This window comes from Corvus hawaiiensis, chromosome 24 (assembly GCF_020740725.1).
Source record: "Corvus hawaiiensis isolate bCorHaw1 chromosome 24, bCorHaw1.pri.cur, whole genome shotgun sequence".
NCBI classification, from domain to species: domain Eukaryota; kingdom Metazoa; phylum Chordata; class Aves; order Passeriformes; family Corvidae; genus Corvus; species Corvus hawaiiensis.
In genome coordinates, this window is record NC_063236.1 from 7,686,314 (window position 1) to 7,712,017 (window position 25,704).

Consider the following 25,704-nt stretch of genomic DNA (forward strand, 5'->3'; position numbering starts at 1 on the left):
GGTGAGGAAGGCTCATAGAGGGCGCTCCCATAGCCCGGGCCGAGCCGAGCCGAATTCCAGGGCTGCCCTTTCCCAAAAAAATAAACCTTCCCTGTGGAAGGGAAGTCCCGTGTCCTCGCTGCCTGCTGCCTGCTGCCCCGACGGGGAGGTCGGGAGGGTCGGGCGGGAGGAAGGGCCGGGAAGAGGAGGAGGAGGAGGAGGTGGAGAAGGAGGTTAGGGGAGGAGGAGGAGGAGGCCCGGCCCGGCCCCGCCGCCTCCTGATTGACTCCCAACTTTCCGCTCCTCCCTCGCATAAACTTTCCCGTCCCTGCGCCTGGCTCCGTGCGCGGACCCGGGAGCCCGCCGCGCTCCCCGCATTCCTGCCGCCCGCCCCGGCCCGGCCCGGCCCCGGCCCCGCTCCGGCCCCGGCCCCGGCCCCGCTCCCGGCACCCGCGGCCGGCCCAGCCCCTCCGGAGCACGGAGCAGGTAAGCGCTCGCCGGGAAGAGACTCCCAACCCCCCTTCCTCCGCCTCCTCCTCCTCCTCCTCCAGCCCCTCCTTCCTCCCGGCCCGCAGCCCTCCGCCTGCACCGAGCCCCGGCGGATGGCGGGGGGCGGCGGGGTCGCACCAGCCCTCGTCCCCCCCCGGCCGGCAGCTCGGTGCCTCCCCCCGGGGCTCCCCCCGACGCCCCCCGATGGGGTGTGTGCGTGGGGGGAGGGCACAGTCGGGCTGTTTTCACTCCCCCCCCGTCGGGTCCCCGGGCTCCCGCCCCGTACGGGCTGCGCTGCCCCCGCACCGGTCCCCGCCGAGTCTCCCCGCGGCGCATCCCCGGGGTGACAAAGGGGCCTTGTGCCCGCACGTCGGGAGCGTTCGGGGCGGGCGCCGGACGTTACGGGCGGGGATAGCCCGCCCCGGCCGAAGCCCCCCGGGGAAGCGGCGCGGGAGGGTCCCGGGTGAGGTGCGGGGTCACCCGCGTGTCACGCTACATGTGTGTCACACGCATGTAGGGGATGAGCATACACTGACTGTATGCTAAACACTTTGTGCCTCGTCATAGGGGTGCATTGCTAACAAGGCGGCAATTAGATGTATAATTTTCAGCAGTGTGTCATCTTTATTATTATTATTATTATTTTATTTTTACACCCTCCTTGGGTTTGGTGTTGTTTTCTTTCCCCTTAACCCCCTTGGAAGGAAAATACGGCCAAGCCCTCGCAGAGCCACCCACCTCCAACCCCCTGAAACCGCTCAGGCCCTATACAATGCGTTCGACTTCTATTGACTGGGAAAAAACCAAGTTTGGGGAGAAACCAGCTGGAAATGGTACCAGTGGCCCTGCTAGAGTGGCGGGCACCCTGCAGCCACTCACTACTGTTGTGTGGTTGGCATGGGGTGGCAGGGGGAAAGGTGAGGACAGAGGTTTTGGGGGGTTTTGGTGCTTTGCAGGGAGCCGGGACAAGCTGGGCTGGGCGATCATCCCATCAGCGAAGCGATAATCTCCTGTGTCAGGCACGCCAGGGTATTTTGGGCTCCGGCATCCTCTCTCCCCTCCTATCGCTTTACCCCGCGCGGGTACGTGCGTGTCGTGAGTCAGGGCATTGGCAGTGCCCGGCCACCCTGGGGGGCCCTGCCAGCCAGGCTGCGAACCTCCCCCCGATATTGTAGCGCTCGTGATGCTGAGTGGAGAATTGGGGTTTGCCAGGCTGATGAGCTCCCCATGCACCCACTGGCCCTGGCACCTTGGTGGCCCCACAGCCCACACCCCTTGGGGGTCATTTCTCCCAAGAATGGGAGGAAGAGGGTCCCCAAAGCGGGCGAGGGGTGAGGGCTCACCAAAGTCACTCAGTGGTGAAGCTGGGAGAGAAGCAGGTAGCGGGGCTGGGACCCTGGTGACAGGGCAGATGATGGTCACTGTGGCAGTGCCCCAGCACTTCCCCACCAGAGAGGACGAGCATGACTGTCCCGTGGGGAGAAGGCACTGGATTTGGCCCTCTTAGGGTGTTACAGGGTCAGCATTCCCATGGGAAGAGGCTGCAGATGGCTGTGGGGTGAGCAGCTCCTCACAGCTGGGTGGCACAGGGGGACATTTCCATCCCCAGGGACCTCGAGCACCCAGCTGCCTCCCCACAGCGGGCATGTGGCTGGCACCACAATGGCTTTTCTGGCAGGAATAACCCTTTGAAAGCAGCGGGTCCAGCTGCCTTCTATGAACGGCACCCAGGTATCTCAAGGAGTCCCATCCTGCCTGAGATGACTGCAACATTGGGGTGCAGCTCAAAGTAGGGAGATGTTTCAACTGGGGCATTTTGGACAGCCTAACCCTCCAGCAGTTGTCCCACATCTAACATCCCTTCCCTGCAAAGCAGAATCCTCCAGCTCCATCAATAAAGGGACTTGCAATCCATGTCATTTGCCATGACATGCGGTGGCTGTTTATCATGATATCAGAAACAGCATCTCCTTTTAATCGCCATTTAATCCCCATCTTGCCACCACCAAGTGGGTTGGGAGGCGAGTCCCGGTGGCCCTGGCACTGTGCCGAAGGAAGGAGCCTTTTCCCGGCGGTGTGTGAGCAGGTCGTGGCACTGAGGAGGTGGGGGTGGCAGCGGTAATCAGCTGTAATTAATGTATTAAAAAGCAAGTAACCGCGCAGCTCCCATCAAACACACAGAGAGCACGAGGCTGGTGGCAGGTGAGCTCGGTGGTGAGACTGGGTGCAGGCATGCAGCAGCCAGAAAGGGCATAAATGGGCAATTCTGGGCTGTTTGTGGGGGGAGAAATGTGTTTTCCTGCGTTAGTACCTCTACTTCTGTCTGTGGGAGTGGAAAATGGAGGGAAAGAGGGGAGAAGGGGCTGCAAAGCCCTAACCAAGGGTGCTGCTGGGATTTGTGTGACAAGAGCTATCCTGAGGCTCTTTGTGAGGTTGGAATCTCTCCATCCATCACTGAACTGGACGGATGCTTTCCAAAAATTGTCCCATCTCTAGGAGCTTCCCTGTCTCATTAAATCCTTGATGGTTATGGCAAGGGGCTGCTGGGACAGCCGCAGTGTTTACATCCCCTTGAGCGCCGTTGGTGGATGTGGTACAACCAACTACCCCTGATTTTGGGAGCTTCCATCCACGGGGGATTTGCCAAGTGGCCGGGCCATGCCCTGACCTTCTCAGCTGTTTGTCCAAGGTGTTATTTGGGGTCGGGGCCAGGCTGGGAGCCGCGGCGGCCGAGCCCAGGCACCTGCGTGTTGTGGTTGGGGCAGACACCTGAAGCGCATGGGCGTTCGCTATTGCCACTGTCACGTGGCGACTTATGAAATGTTTTTTTGGAGGGAGGGAGGGAGAGAAGGTAATGATGGGGTGAGCCAGCGGGGCCATGCCCCGCACCAGCCTGCAGCGGGCACGCGGCAGGAGCGGCCCCCCCGCGATAACGCACGTCCGGATCCTGCTGCGGGTCTGGACTTGCTGCTGCAGCTCCCGCTGCTTCAGTTTTCCCCGCCTGCGAAATGGGAGCGAGGGGCCCCGGGAAAACCTCCTCGTGGTGCCGGGTCAGCCACTCGCTGGCCGTGGCGGTGGGAGCAGGGGGTCATGCGGTGCTGGTGCCATTTCAGGCTCCCCCGTGCAGTTTGTGGCAGCGTTTTCTGATGAGCACATGTGGCTGGGCCCTTTGGAGGTGACAGGCCGTGAACCCCATGGTCTCACTCTTGGGGCTGGCAGACGGTGGCCTTGTGGTGACAGTGTTCACGCAGGGCTCTACACTGGCACAGCTGATCCTGTGGGCAAAGGATTCGGGGAAATACTGATCGAAGGAGGCGCATCCCATCCTGGCAGCGCAAATCCCGATGGAGCACGTCCCCCCATCCGGTCCCAAGCAGATGTGATGCTCCAATGCCCGCAGCGTCCCCCATTATGCTGCCATGAGACAACAGCAGCACCGAAACCCAGCGTGCCCACCGCTGCCACCTCCCAGCGGGGCACTGGGTGTGTCACAAGCTGTGCTGGGTCTCTGCTCTATAGAGGCGACCCAGAGCTCGCCCTCGGGCACTCTCCTGCGAGCCAGAGGCACAGAGGTGACTGCGGGGCTGCGCTGCTCCCGGGCAGAGCTGGCTGGCGGGTGGCAGGCGAGGTGTGAGTGATGGAGGAGGCTGCTTGATCCCCTTCCCCCTTTGCTGCCGGGGGATCGGGACGGACCCGGAGCGTGTGCTGGCAGAGCTCCGCGGGCTGCGGGGGGTGGCCGGGGAGGGGACAGCAGGGCTGCAGCTAATTTTAGGAGGTGGGCAGAGCCTCATGGGAAGCAGCCGGCTGGAGGGAGGTGTCGCACTCGCACCGCGGTGCCCACGAGCACCGAGAGTGAGCACTGGGTGACCCTGGCTGTGGAGATGCTGCCGTGGGCTGGCAAGGAGGCCTTGCGCTGGCAGCCCAGTTTTCTGCTCTGAGGAAGAGCCATGCGCCCGGCGATGCCCTGGCTGCTGGAGGGGCGGTGGGTCCGGGGAAACACACAGGGGCAAAGCCTCGGATTCCCGGTGTGCATTTCCAGGAGGCGGGTGAGCCCCGCGCTGCTCCGTGCCTCAGTTTCTTCGTGACCGTCTCGCCAGCGCTCCCCCGGCGGAGTGCGGTGGAGGCAGGAAGGCTGGCCGGGCTCGGGGATCCTCGCCTGGGAGCGCCAAGCCTTATTATTTCCCCACAACTGTCTCCTCCTCGCTCCTCGTAAAATTAGATCCAGCTGTTCACAATAGCCACTAACTTCTCTCCGGAAGATGTTCAAAGTTTACAGACGCGGAGCGGCGCGGGTGCGTGGAGGATGGGCTGCCGTTCCCATGCCAGCTCCTCGCCGCCCGCCCTTCCCCCAGAGGCAGCCAGCTCCTGCCTCCCCCCCGCCGGCTTAGGCAATTCGGGTTTAGGAAGAAGCACACCCGCACGCAGGCATGCGAGCTCCCGACCCAACCGAGCGTCGGGTTTTTATTAGCAGGAAGATCTGGGCGCTTCACAGTCCGGGAGAGAAGGTCTGGTCTAAGACCCTGGTTTTCCCTGCCCGGCTTTGTGCCCGCGCGCTTGGCAGATGAGTTGGGCAGGGTTCTGCTTTCGTGCTTGCCAGCACCTGTGCCCAACTGTGGCATAAGTTCGGGCTCCAGTTCTTGCATGGGGTGGCTGCTGTGTCCCCTCGCAGCCTTGCCTGGGTGGCACTGCAGAGTTGTCAGGGTCCAGCTGTGGTGTTTGGACATCAGTGTGCTGGGCAGGGGTCTAACACACTGTGCTGGGCTCTCTGGCGCTCTTGGGCCATGCTCCTTGCTGGAGCTCCTTCTTTTACCAAGAATACTGCCTTCATGTATTTTTAGCAGTTTTCCTCCCCAAGGATTCCAGAGCAATTTTTCAATCTGCAGGAGCTGGAGTCGCTGTGCCCGTCTCCAGCTCTCGGCTTGGGCAGTGGTGAGAGATGCTGGGAGAAGGCGCTGAGCTGCCGTGGACTCCCAGCACGCTCCTGGCATGCACAAGGATTTGCTCGCTGGGACTGTCTGGGGTGGTGGCAGTAAAATCAAAATATCCCTTTCTGGGAATAAGTCACTGATGGGGTTTGTGCAGGGCAGCCTGTATCTGCTCTCGCAGCTCCTGCAGGACCTCAGCTGGGCACTGCTTCGAGCTTCTGAGCTCCTTGCAGGAGGGCAGGGAAGCGTGTCCCCTCACAGGGGTGACAGTGGCCAGGTGACAGTGCTGTGTCACATTCTGTGCCAGACCCTGGCAGCCAGGGACATCTCTGTGTCTTGGCTGGGGTGGTAATGCCTGACAGCCGCCCTGCCCGGTGTCTCAGGAGCCGATCCCCCCCAGTCAGTTCTCACACACCTCATCCCATGGGGTTTCTCGGGTTGGGAGCTGTGAATGTGGCAGTCAGTGCTAACCCTCGGCTCCAGCGGGTGCCACAGCGCAGGCAGTGGGTACAGCTGCTGCCTGGCCAGGCTTGGGTTTCACAGGGGCGGAGGCAGCTGGGGGCAGGTGTGAAATTCATTGCAGCCTTCCTCCTTCTTCTCCTCCTCCTCCTTGCCTGGTAGAGTCCCCTGGCAGATGTTTTCCCTGGCCCTGCTGCAATGGCACAAAATGGGGTCAGCAGCACCTGGAGCTCTTCTGCAGAGGTATTTCTCCTCCCAGGAGCAGGACAGAGGGCTGGTGGGGTCCCTGGGATGCCTGGCTGGCCCCAGTGGTAGGACACTGTCCCACTGCAGGCACACAACTGCCTGGCCCAGGCTTCCCAGTGTTCCCCTAACACCAGGGACCCTTGGCTTCCCCTTAGGACAAGCTGGGAGTCCCTGAGGACTCAAGACTCGTTGGCCACTCCAAGCTCATCTACAGGGGATGTTCAGGGGGAGACATCCTGGGATGGATGTATTTTGGCGAATTCAGCGGTCCCCAGTGGGTGCTGTGCCCAGCACTGGCTGTGCCATGGGCCACCAGTACTGGGGGTGTCACGGGACGGCATGGGGGTGGCCCATCCCCAGCAGGCAACTCCAACCCTGTTGTTTCCATCCAGCTCGTTTCATAACACAGAGAGCAATTAATGCTCTAAAAGCTTTCTATTTATGCGCTGCTGGGTGAAACGCCCCGTCCTGGCTGGGCAGGGCAGCGTAATTGGGCCAGGGAGGCACGCTGGGTTACAGTGTCCGTCTGTCCTCTGCCCTCGGGTCCTGAGCCTGAAGACTCGAGCAAAACCGGCTCAGGTCCTCCAGAAGCCGAAACCCAGCTCTGCCATCCTGCCAGGACTGGGGGGAGAGGAGAGGATGGAGGGGTTGGTTTGGATGCCCGTGATTCTGCCGTTAGGAGGGAGCTGTGCCCTGGGTTTGCCTCATCCTCTTCCTCCTCTCTGCCCAAATATTTTGGGAGCAAATCGCTCACATTTTCTCTTTGTTCATCCACAGCCCTCTGGGATGAGGGGTCTGAGCATCCCTCAGCCTCGCACCGCTGGGCGAGGACCAGCCACATCTCTGCCAGGTGGAGGCTCAGGGCTTTGCTGGGAGCTAGGGGATCCTTTGGCTGTGGGGGTCCAGCTGGAGCTGGGGGGTCATGGAGAGCCTGGGGCAGCCCTGGCAGTTCTTCAGCCCCTGGTGGGATGCTGCCACGTGGCTTCCTGCGGTTTCCTCGCTCCGATTGCTTCCTGAGCTGCCCGCCAAGCCGGAAGGGACAGGAAGTGATAGAGGGGAGGAAATTAGTTGGGCTGTCTCACGGGGAGCTGGCCTGGTGCACTGGGGGCTCTGCCACCACCTGGGTCCCCAGATTGTGCCAGGGGACCCTTTGGAGAAGATGTGGCCAGTCAGGAGGTGCAAACCTGGGTGGGAGAGAGCAGGATGGCCACCCTTCCCTCCACGAGCCAGGGAATCCCTCACCGCAGCCTGAGAGCTGTTTGGAAGAGGAGCGCAATGTAAACAAACCTCCTTTCACCGCCCTCCTGCCGCGCCGCGTCCTGCTCGGCCCTGCCACCCGCCTCGGTGAGCTCTGGTTGTCCCTGGGACAGCCATGTGCCAAACAGGATGGTGTTTCCCTGCGGGAATGAGGCACGGTGTTCCTAAAGGGTCCCTGGGCAAGATGCCAGGGATGTGGGGCTCCTGTGAAGAGCTGCAGGGTCATCCTTGGCAGAGCCAAGAGCATCCCGCTCTGTGCACTGCAGCGGACAGACAGGGCAACATCTTCTCCGGTGTGTTGTGGTCTTGCTGGTGTCCCCCAGGAGCTCCACAGCTTTTGGGTTTCCTTCGAGGGGCTCTGCAGAGCTGGTGGCTGTGTGACCGTGTGGGCAGCATTCCTCCCAGCCATGTCACCAGGTGGGGAGAGGCAGGAGCAGCAACACAGCCCCCAGCCAGCACTCCCCTGCCTGAAACAAGGGGCGCATTAACGAAAGCCTCTGCCTGCCTGCATATCACTGCCTGCATCAGGGCCCCAGCTGATACAGATTTATTGGCTCCCCCTGAGCCCCAATGTGCCAGGACACGCAGGAGCTGGGGTGCCCTAGAGCCTTGGCTTTGGGGTCTCAGAGAGCAGTCCCTGGCAGGGGCTGCATGCTCAGTGCTAGGGAGGATGGGGACTCGTGTTCCCCTCGCCTCCGGAGCATGGGTGCCATCAGTCTGGTGATGGGGAGGGGGTGATAGCAGCCTCATGTTCCCCCACAGGGCTGGCGCGGGCGGCACTGAGCCGGTGCGAGGCTGAGCTGCTCTGTGCTGATCCTGCCCAGGCTTGTCATGAACTTTTATCCTTTTTCTGTGGGGTCTGCGTGCAGGGGGGAGGGAGAAGGGCTGGATTGCCCTGGGCCCTCTGCATGGAGAGGCAGGATGGAGCCAGGATGCAGCTGGACCCCTCTCCCTGTCTTTGCAGGGTTCTTTGCCTCCGCAGTGTCCCCAGCACCTTTGCAGAGTCTTTTTGTCCCACTGTCCCACTCCATGGGCTGCTCTGCCCCAGGTAAGAAGGGGTCCTTGGGGCTGCTCTGCCCCACACCTTGTCCCTCTGGGCAGTGCCAGCTGGGGACATGCTGTGCTGCCATCCCCCTTGTGAAGCGAGTGCTGGTGACCATGCCCTCCAGTCCAGGTGGTTTGAGGAGATGCTGTGACAACAGCCACCACCCCCGTCCCAGTTTGGGTGAGACACAAGGGGCAGTGCAAGGGCTGCTGGGGCTGCGCCTCATGGAACACCAGACGGGATGATGCTTTTGGGGCTGACCATGCTGGGAAGGAGGAATATGCTGTCTCCCAGCTCAGCAGCATGGGACAAGGATGAGGACTGGGTGCGCATGGGCATTGTGGGGGTGACAGGCACCTCTGCCCATGTCGTGGTGTCCCTGTACTCCCAGCCCCAAGTGCTCTCCCCTGTGCCACCCTGCACGTCCCTGACCCGATCCCTATCACAGCTGGTTGTGCTGGATCCAGCAGCACCTTGCTCCTGGCTTTTGACACTCGCAGGATGCCCACGGTGCTTCTCTGACTGCAGATGCTGCCTCCAAAGTATTTCCTTCCCTCACCTGCCACAAAACACCCATCTCTCAGGCATCCTTTCTTCTTTGCAGCCCCCTTTGCTTTTGCAGGGTTTAAAGAGGTTTCTCATTGCTCTAGCAGGGTCCCCAGCCCCAGGCAGCTCTCCCAGCAGCTCTCCCCTGCTGCCTGCTCAAGCCCCAGGTTTCCCTCACGTCCCCCGCACGTGGTGCTGGGGCCGAGCTCTGGGAGCCGTGGGAACACCGTCCCGGTCTCCTGGGCAGCCTTGACCTCGCAGGGAGATAAGAAGGGCTGCCCTGGAGGCATCCTCCCCTGCCTGCTGTGGGCACCGTGTCCACTGGGGGACCTCACAAGTGTGCAGCCCCCTCCATTACCCTATAAAGCTGTGGGCTGGAGTGCGTCCCCGCCACAAATTCAAGGGGCGAGTGAGCTGGATGTGGGGACGTGGCGTGGGTGTCAGTGATCATCCCTGCTCATGGGTGGTGAGCATCATCACAGTGGGCAAGCATCCCCTGGGGATGTGGGTCAGTGGTCCTGGGATCCCCAAACCCTGCAGAGATGTACTGTGGGAGGGGTGGTCTTCCTGCCCTGGTCCCTGGGGAGCAGCTGGGAGGCAGGAGCCAGTGACGTTTTCTGGCAGGTCCGGTCCCCTTCCCTGCCCTGAGCAGGTCTGGCCACGGTCTCCGCAGGCCGTCCAGCCGTGCCGGTTCCCTAATTGCTGCTCTTGTTGGTGTTTTGTAAGGGCAGGGTGGAGCGGCACTCGGCCGTGCCTTGCGTCAGCGCGGTGCTTGCACCCTCCCTCCAGGAAATCCAATGTCTTCGCCTGGCCAAAAGCAGGTTCGGTGGAGCAGGAGGAGGAGGAGAAGAAGGAGGAGCTGCTTCCTCGCACCTTGGCCGGGGCCCCAGCATCACCCTCCCTCCTCTCCCAGCTTCCCTGAAAAGGCTGGGCTGGGATTTCCCTGCTGGAGGGGGAGTGGGGTGGGAGGGGGCTGGGGACTTCCAAGGGAGGGGGATACATGTGCTGCAGGCACGGTGTGGGGTCAGCCGTCATTCTGCCTGTGCAGGCAGTGCCTGGCACAGGGACCCAGGGCACCGGGCACGCTGCCTGCAGTGGTGCAGCCAGCCCCGTGGTTTTGCTCTCAGCCCTATAGCTTTCCCCTTGGCCCCCAAAACATCAGCTGGGGAGGGCAGGGGGTCTGGTGAGTCCCTGTAAAGTCATCCTCCGGCACCAGCTCTTGGGGCTTTCCCCTGCTAGGGTGAGCTGATGACAGCCCTGTGGTGCTGTGGGGCCCCGGGATGCTGCTGGGTCCTGGGCTGGCACAGGCTGCAGGGTCGCTGACCACTGAGGTATTTCGAGACTGGGGGCTCCTGAGTGCCACAGTGCTGAGGGGCCTGGGGCTGCCACGGGGCTGCTGTGGGGTCTGAAACCATTGAAGTTTTTGAGTGCTGCTGGGTCTTGGGCTGCTGCAGAAGCTGAGGAGTCTCAAGTTCCCCCATGTCTGGGGGTCCTGGTCTGCCAGGGGGTCTTGGGCTGCTGTGAAGTAGCCAGGGTTCAGTACCAAGGCAGTTGCACCCCCAGTGTAGCTGCCCCACTGGGACAGAGCCCTGATGCGCTTGCTGGGCTGCAGGGGGGAGTGAGGGTCCCCCTGGGCCTGTCCCCATATGCCACCCTCGCCGTCCCTGTGCAGTGCCTGGTCCCGGTGTTCCTCTGCCCTGCCATCCCCAATACCCTGCTGGGTTTGGACCCTGCATCCGTGCCAGGGGCTGCCCCAGGGAGCCCCCAGCAGCAGGCACAGCCGGGGTGCCGCTGGCCCGTCCGGCACCGCTGCCGCCATCCCTCCCTTGGCCGGCTGGCTCGATCCTACAATCCAGTTCTCCTTATTTGGCCACAGTGCTCAGCAAGAGGGGGAGCGGCGGCGGGGGGGACGCGGGCAGGGACGGGCGGCGGGACCGGAGGGGCTGACATCACATCGCGACGAGGGAGAGAGAGGGATGGGGGGGCAAAGTTTCTTTTTTTATAAAAGGAAAAAAAAAAAAAAAAAAGGCAGCAAGGCCTCGCAGCGCACTTGAGCCAGCGGGCTCAGCAGTTCCTTTAAAAGGAGATGTCTGTGCCGGAGACCTTTGTACACTCCCAGCCCGTCCGGGAAGCGCGGCGGCGCAGGAGACACCTCTCCGCTCCCACCGCCGGCAGCTGCCGCCAAACATGTTATTGCAAAACACTGAAACGCTGCGCTGGGAGCTGGGCGAGAGCAGGAGGAAGAGGAGGAGGATTGAAGGCTCCCCAGCATCATCCACCAGCTGGGGAGGGTCCGGGGCCCCAGCTGAGCATCCTCAGGGTGGGGGGCCTCTCCTGGTACCAGGGGAAGGGCTGCTGGATGGCTCTGGCCACCTGGTTCCCATTAGTGGGGTCTGGCTTGGAGCCGCTCAGCATCTCCCTTCAAATCCCAGCTCTGAGTTTGCCAGGCATGGTGGAGCCGGGATTTTGGGGCCTAGGGGTGTTTTTTGGGCCAGCTTGCCCAAAGAGACTGCTGTTTGGCAGTGGGTACTGGTGCAGGGTCAGGGTTCACGGGCTGTGGGGCTGCTGCCATCCTGTCCCGAGGTGTCAGCCATAAACACCATGTGCTCAAGTTCCTTGTATGGATAATACAGTAGCTGGGGCAGTTTCCTTCCCAAGCTTTATTTGGGTGGACCTTGGGTGGTCACTTGTGACTTGGATTTGGGGGTACTCGTAGAAATCATGCTCTGCCCCCAAGGAAAGCCTGTTTGTGTGTCTGATGCCCTACAATGAGATGCTGCTCTGGGTGCAAGTGGGAACAGGGCCAGGAATAGACCTGGCCCCGTGCTGCCACTGCACCCCATGCCCCCAGCAAGGGTTTCTGGGTCTGACAGGTGTCCCCTGTGTCCCAGCAGGTTGTCGCGTGTCCGTGGGGGCTCGGGGTCGGAGCCCAGAGCAGCCAGCACCATAGCGTCCAACAGCTGGAACGCCAGCGGCAGCCCCGGGGAGGGGCGGGAAGATGGCCAGGACGGCATGGACAAGAGTCTGGACAATGATGCCGAGGGTGTGTGGAGTCCAGACATCGAGCAGAGCTTCCAGGAGGCGCTGGCGATCTACCCACCCTGCGGCCGGCGGAAAATCATCCTCTCAGATGAGGGCAAGATGTACGGTGAGTGACGGGGCCGGGATGGAGGCACCGGGCACAGGCACCGCGCCGCCGGCCAGGACGGGGAGCGAGGGCTGAAGTGAAACCTCCTGCCCCAAACCCACGCTGGGGCATCGCCCTCGAGCATCCCCCAACCCCGAAAGCAGCTGGCCCGGGTTCATCCCAGAGCTGGAGTGGGGAGGTGGCAGTGACCTGCGTCCCCTCCCTCTGCTCTGGCTCTCCCTCCCGCTCCCTCCCTCTCTCGGCCCTGCCGGACCGACTGGTTTGGTGAAGCCGTCGGGCAGGGAGCGGGCGCGGGCAGGGAGCGGGCGCGGGACTGCGGGGCCGGGGCAGCCCCAGCCCTCCTACTCCCCTGTGCCTCTGCATCCCTCCCCAAACCTTCCCCAACCGGACCTGGTGGCCAGAGCACCCTGTGGCAAGAGCCACCCACCCACCCTGAGCCACCTGTGCCCAGCTCAGTTTTTGGTGACTTCATTGGTGGCAGCAGGGCTGGTCAGCCCCGCTGGGGTGATGATTTTGGAGGTGTCAGCCTCAGTTTTGGTGTCTCTGAAAACTCCCTATCCCTGCCTGGGTAGGGACTGGTTCCTCGTCCCCTCCACATCCCATGATGTCACCCCCAAGGGCGAGTGACTTCAAAGTCAGGAGCAGGCTGCCATATTACCATCACCCCATGGTGATGACAGGACCAGGGCTGGCATCTCTATCCCCAGCCTCTAAAATACACCTGCCCAGGATGCTGCTGTCACAGCAATGGCTCACCCAGTGCCAGCAGAGAGGGACAACAGGGACAAGATTTTCTGGACAGCACCATGCCACTGTCCCTACACCCATGCCAGCTACCTGTGCCACCTCATTTGCCAGGGCCCCCAACCCACGGCATCGGGGCTGGTGGAGGAGCGGGGTGAGGGGGAGGCGGGGGAGCACAGGGCTTCCCAAGCGTGTGCATTTTTTGGATTTCTTCGGGAATAGCTGAAGTGCCGCCGGGAGCCTGGCCCTTCGAAGCACGCCCCAACCGGTTTTTCCAGCCTTTCAGAGACATCTGGCAGCTGCTTAAAGAGGCAGCAGCCCCTGCCGGCCGCCTTTCATCTCCCCCCACCTTCCCCAGCACCTCCCCACTGGGACCCCCAGGACCCCTGGCTGGCATTACCGAGCGTACCAGGGGCATTGGCAGCACAGGCAATGCCAGCATGCAGCACAATGGTGTGCCAGTGCCTCTGCTCTCCCTCACCACCCCTCTTTTTGGGGGTTCCACGGGTGCCCGTGGCCGTGGCAGCCCATGTCACACTGGTGCCAGCACTGCGGGGGTGGCAAAGCAGGTGGGAGCTGGGGAGGCAGGACCCAGCACGGGCACACTGGGCCTTGCTACACTCGGCTGCTGGACGGGTTATTTTTAACCCAGCCTGTCCAACTGGTTCACGTGGTGGTGTCAGGGGAGAGGAATTTGGGGAATGTGGTAATTTGGAGGAGGACATGCCCTCTCAGAGGGAATGGCACGGTCCAGATGAATCACAGGGAAAGGGACAAGGGGCAGGGCACGTGGGCACAGGGATGGCTGTGAGGGTGCAGCTTTGGACATGGTGAGGCAGGATGGGTGCAGGCGATGCTGCCTCTGGGTGCTGGGCATTAGGGCCGAGTCCAGGAAAGCACCCACATTTCTTTCCTGTATTTTTTTCCCCATATTTCTTCCCCACGGGCAGGGTACAGGGAAGAGAGGATGGGACTGAAGAGCAGGGCATGCGAAGGGGGATGGCGAAGGTGTACCCCCAAAGTGGGGCTCAGCAGCAGGGTCCCTCCTGCCAGCACCCTGCTGCTGGTGTCATCTCACCTGGGCTTAAAGGACACCCTTTAAGACCTGGCCCCTGCTAGGTGCTAATGAGGGAGCCAGCCCGGGGTGGGAGCCAGGAGGGGTGGGAGCTGTGCTCAGCGCTTCAGGGTGCCACCAGGGTGCCATGCTGGCTGTGCAAGGGGTACCCCCACTGTCACCCACCCACCAGCTCCTGCCTGGCGCGGGCACCCCCAAGGGGCAGCTGTCTCTGCGTGGCACCTGGCCCTGTCTGTCCCCATGTGTGTGTCCCCCCAGGAGGGCCCAGTTGCTGTGGGGCTGGGAGGGGGCCAAGCGGGGTGGAAGAGGAGAGGGGGGGGAGCGTATTTTTTTTTTTTAAGGGATTTTTTTTTTTTTTATTCTTTTAAAGCCGAAACCCGCTCCAAGGGCATTTCGACAAGTTCCAACCGCGACCATCTGGTCCATTAAAATAAATCTGGCGTGCCTGGCTGCCCCCGTGCGCGGGGGGGCGGCGGCGGGGGCCGGGGGGGCCGGGGCCGGGAGAAGAAAGCTCCCAGCTGCTCTGACGTTCGAACGTAGATTGGCCACAGCTGGCCCCTGAAATGTGGCGCAAAAGCAACTTCTGCTTCGAATTAGACCAGGACGTTAGGAAATACTGGTGGAGAGGCCAGCACAGCTTGTGAACGGGAAGCGGGGTGCCGGGGGGGGCAGCCCGGGACCCCCGCGGGCACGGCTGCCCGGAGCGGCTTCGTTGGCTCTGGTGGGGGGCTCCGGCTGGGATAGGTTTTGAGGGGGTCAGTGGTTTGAGGCACCGCTGTGGTGGGGGTCCCCGGTGACTGTCACCTCCGTGTGAGCCCCGGGGCTGGTAACGCAGCGGGGTGGGGGGCGCGGGGTGGGCGCCCTGCCCTGGCCACCCCCGTGTCGCCGAGGTCGCCCCGGCACTGTCGCGTCAGCGCCACCTCCTGGCAGCGCCTCCCTCGCCAGGCCGGGGGGCGGCGGGGGTTTCGGGGCCGATGCCCCTCGTGTGCCGAGGCTGACCCCAGGCTCTGCCCGCAGGTCGTAACGAGCTGATCGCCCGCTACATCAAGCTGCGAACGGGGAAGACACGGACGAGGAAGCAGGTGAGGCGTTGCTCTGCTTTTTCTCCTGGGGTGGGCTCGGGGCGGGGTGGGAGGCGGTGCCAGGTAAGCCCGAGGGGAAGCGGATGTCCGGCTGCATCGCTCGTCCTCTGTGTCCCTTCCTCAAGCCCCTGCTGCTGCCAGCAGGTTCCCCCATCCTCTGCGAGGAGCTTCGCCTGTGAGCACAAAACCCCTGGGGTTTCCTCTCTCCCAGGATGCCTGGAAACTGGGAGTGTGGGGGGTAGACAGCACCAAGCCCCCCCCACCTGGTTGGGGTCACCCTGCGGGTGACAGGAGCCCTCAAACTGTCTGGGCAGTGTGTCTGTGTCTGCGTGGGTCTCTCTGTTGCGCCTCCTGGATCTGGGGACTGTTCCTATCTCTGCCCCTTGCCAGGCTTTATGCCACTTGTGCCAGGTGCCACAGCAAAGGCACTCCAAACCCCGTGGGCTGAGAGCAAGGCATCCCCATCCCAGCCAGGGATCCAGGGACCGGCGGTGTGGAGCTGTGGTGCTGGTCCTGGTGGGGCTGGAGATACCACAGAGCCCTTACCCTGCTCTCACTGCCCAGCCCAGTTGGATGCTGGGGCAGGCAGGGATGCAGGCAGAGCACAGGCAGCGATGCTGACAGGGCGGGAGCACACAGAGCTCCCTGCAAGCCCTTGCTGCACCAAACCTGTCTCAGGAGTGGGCTGCTGCAGCCCTCGATGGGACACGTCCCTTTGTCATGTGGCCAGTGGCTCTTCCCTCCGCTCGTGGTGGCCCCCAGCCGGGAGCCAGGCCACCTGTCCCGGCAGAGCCGGTGGCTTTGGATGCTTGGGAGCATCTCCCACCTCAGGGAGATGGTTGGGTTTGGGACACTGATTCTGGGACCGTCCCATGCCACGAGTCCTCACAAGAGAGGGATGCTGGTCCCCAGACACTGAAGGGGTCACTCCTCCAGGACTTATGCTGGAAGGAGAGGGGCCGGGATCTGGACACCGGTTTTGTGTTCAGACCAGTGCCAAGCAGCACTTCATTTCTGGTTTAAAGACTTAGCTGGCCCCCCCTTCATGGGGGAAGGATGCAATGCTCTGGGGGACTTGGGAAAGGCATGGGAGAGAGCACACATGGCACTGATCCCTCTGTGCAGTCATCTCCTGGACAGCCTGGTGTCTCCTCATGGACAGCCTGGCACTGGTGGGAGAAAGTTCTTGCCAAAGTCGGCTCTGAAGCCCTGTGGGTGCATGGATGCCCACCCTTCCTGTGGGTAGCCCTGCAGCCATGTTGTGCCTTTCCTGCCTGGACATCAGCCCCTTTAACCCCCATCAGATCTTCTTTAGATCTTGCTCTTATAGGGGCTTGGACACAAACCCCCAACCTTTCTCACCTTTCCTACATGCACAATCAGCAGGAGCCCTGGGGCAATGTGCCAGTCCCTCCTGGACCCTCAGGCCCCACCGAGCAACCCGGGGCACCTCACACCTGCCAGGCTGTATTTTCAGCTTGTGGTGCTCACAGGGGCTGGCAGGGCCTGTCCGTCTGTCCCCAAGAGATGGTCAGTGAGGACCCCCTCAACTACAGCAGCTTTACACCAAGGAGCTTCACCCCAGCTGGGGAGGGCACAAACCAGCATCAACCAGCACCGGGGCCCCCCCTGCAATTTTCCTTCCTCCAGCTCTTGGCAGGTGCAGGACCCTCAGCATCTCCAGGAGCAGCCAAAATGCTCCCGCGTTTCTCCACACTCCCTCCCCCGGGGACAGCATCCCGCCCTGCGGGGGGAACGTATCTTCACGCTCTCTGTGTTTTCCTTTCCGAACGGCGTGGCGGGCGCTAGGTGTCCAGCCACATACAGGTTCTAGCTCGGAAGAAGGTGCGGGAGTACCAGGTTGGCATCAAGGTACGTTGACGCCCTTGCCCAGGTGTCCGCGGCGGTGTCTCTGTGAGCATGGGCAGCCCCTCTCCTTCCTCCTCCTTTCCTCTGGTTGACGGCTCTGCTGTTCCCTCTCTCCTTCTGCTCTCTCTCTGCAGGTCTCTAGCCACTTGCAGGTTCTTGCCCGACGGAAATCTCGTGAGATTCAGTCCAAGCTGAAGGTACGCCCTGCCTCGCCTGGCCCCCGCCTGCTGACGACTAACGCACTGGGCTCTGTGGTGTGCTGCTTGCTTTCCTGTTTTACCTCTCTTTTTTTGGTGTTTTTTTTTCTTCCCCCTCACTTGGCTCCTTGGATCAGATGGTTTTTACAGGCATCATCGTGGGATGCCCAGAGAGAAGTGCAAGGAGGGACAGCAGAGCCCTTCTCTTTCTTCCAGGAGGGTGAATGTGGGTGCCAAATCCCCTCTTTGCATCCAGGCAAGGACTCTGCCATGGGGAGATGTGGGTTTAAACCCTCCTATGGTGATGCATGAGGGCTGCCCCCTCTTTTGGGCCATCAGGGGCTCTCCCACGAGGAGAAGGGCCTCCCCAGGGTAGCCAGTGAGGCAAAGTGAGGTTCAAGGTGTGCAAAGCCCTCCACAACTGAGACCTGACCCAGCTCAGAACAGGTGCCAGTGGGATGTGGACAGAAGCAGGGGGGCCCCAGGGGTCCCTGCAGGCTGCCAGCCCGGTGGCTTGTGATGCACCAGGGTGTGAGTACAGCCCAGGGGCACCCCAGGGGTGTGAGTGGCAGCAGGTCCAGGTGGGGCCATGCTGCTGGGGACGGGGGCACAGCATTGCCAGGAGCCAAGGGAGCCAAGTGAGAAAAAAAATGGATCATTCTCTCTCTCTTTTCTGGTTGGCTTTTCTTTTCTTTCCGTCCTTCCTTCCTTTCTCCTAACTGGAGCCCGACTAACCTTTCCATAACTGTTCCCACCAAGCTTTGTGGTGGCAGTGGGGAGGGTGATGATGGGAAGGCATGGGCAGGGCTGGGGGCATCACCAAAGGACCAAGCCCTGCTTGGGTTGGACCCACATGGTGCAAGCTGGGGGACAGAGAAGTCCCCACTGCACAGCCACCCACTGGGGACAGCCAGCTCCTGCAAGGTGCCTGAGTTCATCTCTGCACCATCACACCAGGGAACATCTCCTTGGGTAGCTCCAGGGCTGATTTTCTGCCTTGCTGTGTGAGTGGGAGCCCAGAAAATCTTTCAGCCTGCTGACCTTGAGGTCCCAAAAGCATCACCAGCTCCCCCTGTCCTGGGTGCTGTGTCCATCTCCATCACTGAGGCTGGCAGAGTTGGCAGCAAGGGGCACTGTCAGAGCTGGAGTGTTTTCATCCTCAAAGCTTTAACAAACTCCAGCTCATGCTGCCTGGGAGCCCACCGAGATGTGCCCCCCAAAGCCTTTCAGCAGGGACCCCAGTGCCCCATGAGCAGGATGCCAGAAGGGCTCCCGCAGCCAGACGGGTTTGGTCTGCTAGGAGAAGCCAGGAGAGAGCACCCAAAACTATTTTGGGATGCTCCTTTGGGCTTGTATGTCTTAAACCCAATCTCCAGCCCAAGAGGGGCAGTCAGGGAAGTGAGGGGGGCAACAGGTTCAACAACAGCAGAAGCCTTTACAAAATAGAATAAAAATAAAATAAAATAAAATAAAATAAAATAAAATAAAATAAAATAAAATCTTTCCTTGCCACGTGGCACAGTGCAGAGCAAGGGGGAGTTGGAGGCAGGGGTCCATGGCTGTGCTCTCCATCCCCAGCCATGCTGCCTGCAGGATTCTGTCAGGGAGCAGCCAGGGCAGAGATCCCCCTGAGCAATACTCCGGGGACAGAGAACATCCCTTCTGGAGATCAGTGCAGGCAGCCCCCTGCCCTCACCCAGCACTGTCCTGTGGGATGAAAACTCACTCTGTGAGCAGTATCTGTGTTTTTGAGCTGCAGTCGTGTGCGTGTTCGTGCTCCCGGCGTGTGGCTGCACGCCCGCCCTCCTGCCCTGCCCCAGGTGAAAATAAATGAAGCATTGATCCCTGGGGAAGGTTCAGAGGGAAAGCAGAGGGCGTGCACTGGGACCAGCATGAACGTGTCCTAGCAGTGCGAGTGGAGGAGCAGCCCTGCTCCGGGCAAAACCTGGGAGCCCTGGAGCTCCTGCCCAGCAGTGCTGTGGAGCAAAAGGGGAAAGGAAAAACAATTGGTCTCCTATATCACGGGAGGGTTGTGCTCGGGGTTTTTCTTGCAGTGCCTGTGGGGCAGTTGGTGCCCATGTCCCAGGGCATCCCAGCAGCTCTTCCTCTGCATGCCCTGGCTGCAAGCACTAGAGAGCCATGTAGAGGATATTAAAAAGCCAAGAAAGGCACAGGCCTGGCTCACCACAGTGGCCCCTTAAAAGAGTGGATGGGGGGGCTTTGGCATCCCATTCCTGGTGGGATTAAGCCTGGGCATCAGTGGCCACCATGTGCATCCCCCGGTGACCAGCCAGGTCAAGGGGTTCACTGCCCATGTCGGGCTGTGGTGGTGAGCCAGGGTGGGGGGTACCCAGCTGTGCTGGTTTCAGCTGGGGTAGAGTTAATTCTCGTCACAGCACTTCACAGCCACCCCGTGGCTGTGCTGTGGAGAAAATGAACTCTGCCCCAGCTGACACCGACTACGGGGGGATGTACAGAGCACCCAAAGGCTCCCATGACACTCTAACCATTTTTTTTCCCTTTCTTTTGCGGACAGGCCATGAACTTGGTAAGTTGAGCTTGAATCTGAAATTCCTTTTGTTCCCCATTGCATTTTGCCCTCTCCAGTAGAGAGGCTAAAAACCCTTCGAATCATCGCCAAGGCGGGGAGGGCCACCAGCAGCGGGACATTTCCCAGACCCATCACCTTTTGCCCAGAGGATATTGGCAAGCTTCAAATGTTAATTAACATTTGAGAGGGGGTGGGGGGATCACTCTGCACCGGTCCCTCGGCTGGGCTGTGGGATTGGCTGCTGGCTTTGGAAAACCTGTCAGGCACGCTCGGATTGAGGGAACTCAGTGTGCCCGTGTAACCCCGCTTCCCTCCTGTCCCCCCTTTTCCCCTCAGGACCAGGTCTCGAAGGATAAGGCTCTGCAGAGCATGGCTTCCATGTCCTCGGCGCAGATTGTGTCGGCCAGCGTCCTGCAGAACAAGCTCAGCCCCCCCCCTCCTCTTCCTCAGGCCGTCTTCTCTGCTGCCCCCAGGGTGAGGACAGTCCCACACCCCCCCCCCCACAGGGACACCCCAGGGTGGTGGGGACACCATGAGCCACACAGGGGGCAGGGGGAGATGATCAACAGCCGTTCTCAGCCGTGGTGGCAATGCAGGGGCTCCCTGCTGTTTGCAGCAGGTGAGGAGGGAAATTTTGGGAGTGGGGAAGAGTCAGAAGCCACTGACTCTTCCCTGTGCTGTTTCCCCAGTTTTGGAGTGGGCCTATCCCAGGACAGCCTGGACCCTCTCAGGAGTAAGTACAGACCCCTCCACACCTGGCACCAGGCAAGACCCCACCTTGGCAAGGGGCTGGAGCGTCCCGGGCTTGGTAACCTGATGATGCTTTTTCCTTTCCAGCATTAAACCGTTTGCACAACCAGCTTACCCCATCCAGCCACCCATGCCTCCATCACTAGCCAGTAAGTCATGTCCTTACCCCCTTGGAGGGGACCCCGTGCCCCTGCCAGGTCATATTTGTCCTCTGTCCCCTCCCACCCACTGTGTCTCCTCCCCAGCCCTACTGGGGGAAAAGCCTGAATTTAAATCCAGCAAAAAGCTCCACAGTGAGCAGGACTGTGCTGCTCCCAGCTGGGTCCCCTCCAGTCCCTTTCCACTCAGTACATCCCATGTTTTAGCCGATACAGAGCGATACAGGAGGGTGGGGGATGCAGTGGGGACAGCAGCATTGCAGGGGGGGCTCACCCCATTTCCTGGCTGCCCCTCCACCCCCATGTCACTCCCCCTGCCCCAGGTTACGAGCCCCTGGCTCCGCTCCCGCCAGCTGCCTCGGCCGTGCCGGTCTGGCAGGACCGCACCATCGCCTCCGCCAAGCTCCGGCTCCTCGAGTACTCCGCCTTCATGGAGGTGCCCCGGGATGCCGAAACGGTAACGGTCCCCTCCGCATGCCCACCACCCGCGTGGGATGGTGCCCGTCCATCCCCGTGCCTGGTGGCATCTTGCTCTTGCCTGACCTCTCCTGCTGCTGTCCCCACCCCGCTCCCTACAGTACAGCAAACACCTCTTCGTGCACATCGGCCAGACGAACCCCTCGTACAGCGACCCGCTGCTGGAGGCTGTGGACATCCGCCAGATCTACGACAAGTTTCCTGAGAAGAAAGGCGGCCTCAAGGAGCTCTATGAGCGTGGGCCCCAGAACTCCTTCTTCCTCGTCAAATTTTGGGTATGCTGCCGGGAGGGTTAGGGTGAGGAGGGTCTTCCTCGAGCTGCAGGCTCATTGTGGTTCGGGCACTCCGCTGGCAGAGTGGGAGCGTCCTGGGCAGCTCTGAAAGCTGGTGTCCCTCATCCCCATGGAGGGCTGGGTGCGGTGGGGCCTCATGGGACCCTCTCCTCTCTCCAGGCGGATCTGAACAGCACAATCCAGGACGGGCCAGGGACCTTCTATGGTGTCAGCAGCCAGTACAGCAGTGCAGAGAACATGACCATCACAGTCTCCACCAAGGTGTGCTCCTTTGGGAAGCAGGTCGTGGAGAAGGTGGAGGTGAGTTCCATGCCCCACTGCATCAGGCAGGGGTGGGAGTTGGTCCATGGCAGGTCCTGGGATGGAGAAAGTCCCGGAGCTGGGTGTAGGATACATGGGTGCCTGTAGCATGTTTATGGGTGGAGTGGAGAGGACACAGCCCTGTCCCAGTTGGCCACCACCACCCATGGGACAGCTGCTCACCCTACTCACCCTGGCTGTCCCCTGCAGACGGAGTATGCACGGCTGGAGAACGGCCGCTTCGTCTACCGCATCCACCGGTCTCCCATGTGCGAGTACATGATCAACTTCATCCACAAACTCAAGCACCTCCCGGAGAAGTACATGATGAACAGTGTCCTGGAGAATTTCACCATCCTGCAGGTACCTCCCCTCTTTTTCTAGGGGGTGTGTCCCACCAGGAGCGTGGAGCCCGCACTTGCATCAACCCTGCTGGCCCCACACACACCTGGCTGTGCCTGAGCCCACACAGCCCCTGAATTCCAGGGAGCAGATCTTGGTGGTGCAAACAAAGGGGCTGTGCCCAAGCCTGGACAAATCTACTGGATAACGGGGAGCAAAATTTTCATGGTGCAATTAAATTGGCTGTGCCTGACTGTTTGGCTTCACCAAAATTACCCAAATAATGGGTAGCAGTTTTTGGTGGTGCAAATGCAGTAGCTGTGCCTGAGCCAATGCAGCCTCCCCCAAACAAATTTTTGGTGGTGCAGTTCAGGCTGTTCCTGAGCCTGTGCAACTTCCCCAAAACTGGGTAGTTAAATTGCAATTAAACTGGCAATTAATGCCATTAAATTGGCTGTGCTACTGCCTGTGTGACCCTACAAATAATGGGTAGCAGATTTTCTCATGGTGCAAAGTGGCTTTGCCTGAGCCCATGCAACCTCCCCCAGATAACAGCATCTGTCCATGGGCACAGCACTCCCCTGACACATTCTGCTCCTGCTGCAGGTTGTTACGAACAGGGATACCCAGGAAACCTTGCTCTGCATTGCCTTCGTTTTCGAGGTCTCCACCAGCGAGCACGGCGCCCAGCACCACGTGTACAAGTTGGTCAAGGACTAGGGGCCCTTGGGGACAGGCAGGGGCACGAGGGGCGTGCAGGGGAGGGAGAAGGCCGTGCAGAAAAGCCACTCGTGCCTGTTGCCTTGCGAGAAACCATTTGAAGACAGAAGGAGAAGGAGGAGGAAGAAAAACAATAGCCAAAAAAGACTGACTTGTGATCGCAGATGTTTTCTACTTAGGAACAGTTTCTTTTTTTTTTTTTTAAATAAATAACTAAAATTACCAAAAAAAAAAAAAAAAAAAGGAAGAAGAAGAATGGGAAAGGAAGCGTAGGGAGAAAGGAAACCCACATCCGGCGCTGGAGAGGGAGAGACCAGCCCTCGGTGTTGCTGATGAAGGCCAGGACCCCACCGTGCCACCAGCAGCGGCAGCAGCAGCAGCGGCAGCAGCAGCAGCGGCAGCAGCCGCAGCAGCAGCAGCGGCAGCGGGACGTCGGAGCAGAGAATGACTCCTCCCTCCTTTCACCCCCGCCCTCGCTCAGAAGTGGCCCCGGTCCTGAGTGGAGAGGAGCGAGCACTGATGGTCAGGAGGATGTAGCACCGTGCCAGGTCTGGTCCGACACCGATGGGCATGGCAGCGACAGCGGCGTTGGCAGCGCGTGGCACAGCCCAGGGGGCTGTGGGGACAGATGTGCAGGGCAGGAGCAGGGCAGGGCAGAATGGAGGAGGGGACACTGCCACCTCCCTAGGGATGCTCCTTCTCTATGCCCAGTGGCAGTGAAGGCATGAGGGCATCGACAATGCAAACCATGGCGTTTTATGGCTCCTTTTTTCCCCCTTTTTTTTTTAATTAAAGTGCTTTTTAAAAAGACACCATGCTTGTAATCAGGCTGATGACCCTCTGCAGTGCCCAGGTGCTCCCCTCCCACCCTGCACGGGAAGTGTCTTGTTTAGGGAAAGGTTTGGGATGTCTCCATCTCTGGCTGGGTTTTGTGTGGGATCCCCTGAGCTCTGCGTGCGCTTTCAGGAATTGCACTTAGGGGTGGCCCAGGCTCAGTGTCCCCACTGTGGTTGCTTGCTGAGGAGTCAGGAGTAGAGAGCAGTGAGGGCAGATTTGCCTGATTTACTTTGCATATGTACATTTTCCTTGTTTCTTTGTTTTTTTGTTGTTCCTTCACCTTTTTTTTGCCTTTTTTCTGCGATGACTGTTCCAGACTGCTCCGTCCGCTTGCCTGCATCCTGTGGGAGGTGGCCAGGGAGGTGACTTGTGCAGGGAAAAACATATTGAGCAATGCAGGGCCAAGCTGTCAGTGGGCAGAGTTCGGGACAGAGAGGACAGAGACAGACAGGGGACAGGGAACAGGAGGGATGCCAGGATAAGAGACTGGGCCAGCTTGGAGGTATTTTTGTGGCTGCAGCCCAAAGTAAGCAAAGGCAGCGTGCCCAGTCCTGAGGCTGCAAGGGCAGAGTCTGGGGAAAGCATCCCCAGAGTGCAGGAGGGTCACAGAGGGACAGAGGTGGCAGGGAGCAGGGTGGCAGGAGGCTGGCAGAGGGACAGGGAGCCCGAGGTGGCCAGGTCTGAATGGGTTTCTCATGTTGTCAGGGGAGTGAAGGCAGGGGGAAGGAGGGTAGGAGTGTTTTTGAGGGGCACTGCAGCCCCTTAGGGAGGGGGACAGGGCAGGTTTAGGCTCAGTGTTGCCAGTGCAAGGAGCAGGAACAGCCCCAGAGCTCAGGAGAGTGCCTTGGCTGCCACCTTGATGCCACGTGTCCTGTGAGGCATGGGGACTTTGACCTCTTGCTGCTGGGAAAAGCCACCCATCCCTGTGGGACAGGGCAGAGCCACCCTGGCCCTGTGCCAGGCCAAGGGCTCAATGGTGGGACTGGACTGAGGCGGCTGCTGTGAGCAGGGCAGATGGAGCAGGGGGGAAAGAGAGAGGGAAAAATCCAAGGCCAGGCACTGGCATACCATCCCAGGGCTGTGCTGGGGCTCTCTGGCCAAGTTCTCATATGTAGCATGTTTGTTTGTTGTTTCGTAGGTTTTGGGTTTTTTTTTTTTTTTCTTCTTCTGTTTCACTCACTGATCTAAAAACTCTGGGAATGAAAACTCAAAACTCCCCCACATAAAACACAGGCGTGCCCCGCTCTCAGCCCTGATGGGGGACGAAGCTCTTCGTTAACTGGACCGGTTTGTGCCTCCATCCCTCCATCCCCCCCTCCCTCCTGCCTGCACCAAGCCCAGGGCTCACACTGCACCCCACGCACACAGACTGGTGCCCCCAGCAGCCCTGGCCGGGGTTTAGTCATGATCCGAGACACTTTCTCAACTCCCCTGCTCCCCAGCCCCTCCGTTCTCCTCCAGTGTATTTATGAATTTCACATGAAGTACTGTTTTATTTTTTTAAAGACTTTGTAAAGCTTACCAGGGTTACAATCACCATTTTTAGAGCTGCGTCAGTCCACAATGTTAAAAATCCATTTTTTTATGTATGATATTTTTTGTGTATTTTTTTTAATCCAGCTGTGATGGGTTGTATCATATATTTGTTGTGTTTACTGTATCTGTCCAACTTCAAAGAGAGGAGACTGTGGAGCTCCGAAAAAACTACGGTCTGCTGAAAAAAAACCATTAAAATTATTTGTTCATGGGTTGGCTCAAGCAGTTCTGAAGTTCCTATTTTATTTCTTGGGATTTTCTTCAGCAGCCAGGACTGTGAGAGCTGCTATGTCCCATGTAACCCCTTGGCTGGGTGACGCTTCTCCTGGGACCCCAGTTCTGGGTAGCAGGATGCCACATCCAGCTGTGTTTTGCTCTAGTTTGCATCAGTACTGCAGGGTTTGGTGGGGAAAGGTCGGGCTGGCCATGGCAGACGCTCCCGCTGTGCTTCCCCGCAGCATCGCTGGGCTCAGGAACACGCGGGGCCCACAGCAGCAGGTGGCAGAGCGCCGGTCTGTCCCACCAGTCACCACCACCCCTCCAAGCCCTGCTCGCTGTTCGCTACACACACCCCGTCCTACACGCAGGGGACACAGGCGACGTGTTTCACCACCGGCCGCTTTCCCCCGTCCTGCGAGCCGCCCCTACCCCACTATCCCACCCGCACCCCCGGCGCGCC

At 60.3% G+C, this 25,704-nt stretch overlaps 1 protein-coding gene across 6 annotated transcripts; it reads left to right on the plus strand.

Annotated features, from left to right (window-relative positions):
* Nucleotides 1–411: 411 nt before the first annotated feature.
* Nucleotides 412–25,250, plus strand: TEAD3 (TEA domain transcription factor 3). 6 transcript variants are annotated; one of them, XM_048328204.1, is made up of 14 exons: nt 412–465; nt 11,841–12,094; nt 14,931–14,995; nt 16,805–16,867; nt 16,999–17,061; nt 19,598–19,609; nt 19,949–20,086; nt 20,302–20,345; nt 20,450–20,511; nt 20,844–20,977; nt 21,099–21,272; nt 21,450–21,590; nt 21,801–21,953; nt 22,539–25,250. In XM_048328204.1, the coding sequence occupies exons 2-14, from the start codon at nt 11,959–11,961 to the stop codon at nt 22,650–22,652; spliced, it is 1,299 nt and encodes a 432-aa protein (XP_048184161.1). In that variant the 5' UTR covers nt 412–465; nt 11,841–11,958; the 3' UTR covers nt 22,653–25,250. The 6 variants fall into 6 exon arrangements, with proteins under 6 accessions (XP_048184161.1, XP_048184163.1, XP_048184164.1 ...); XM_048328201.1 differs by having other exon boundaries at nt 415–465; nt 11,838–12,094; XM_048328206.1 differs by lacking the exon at nt 16,999–17,061.
* The last annotated feature ends 454 nt before the right edge of the window (nt 25,251–25,704 follow it).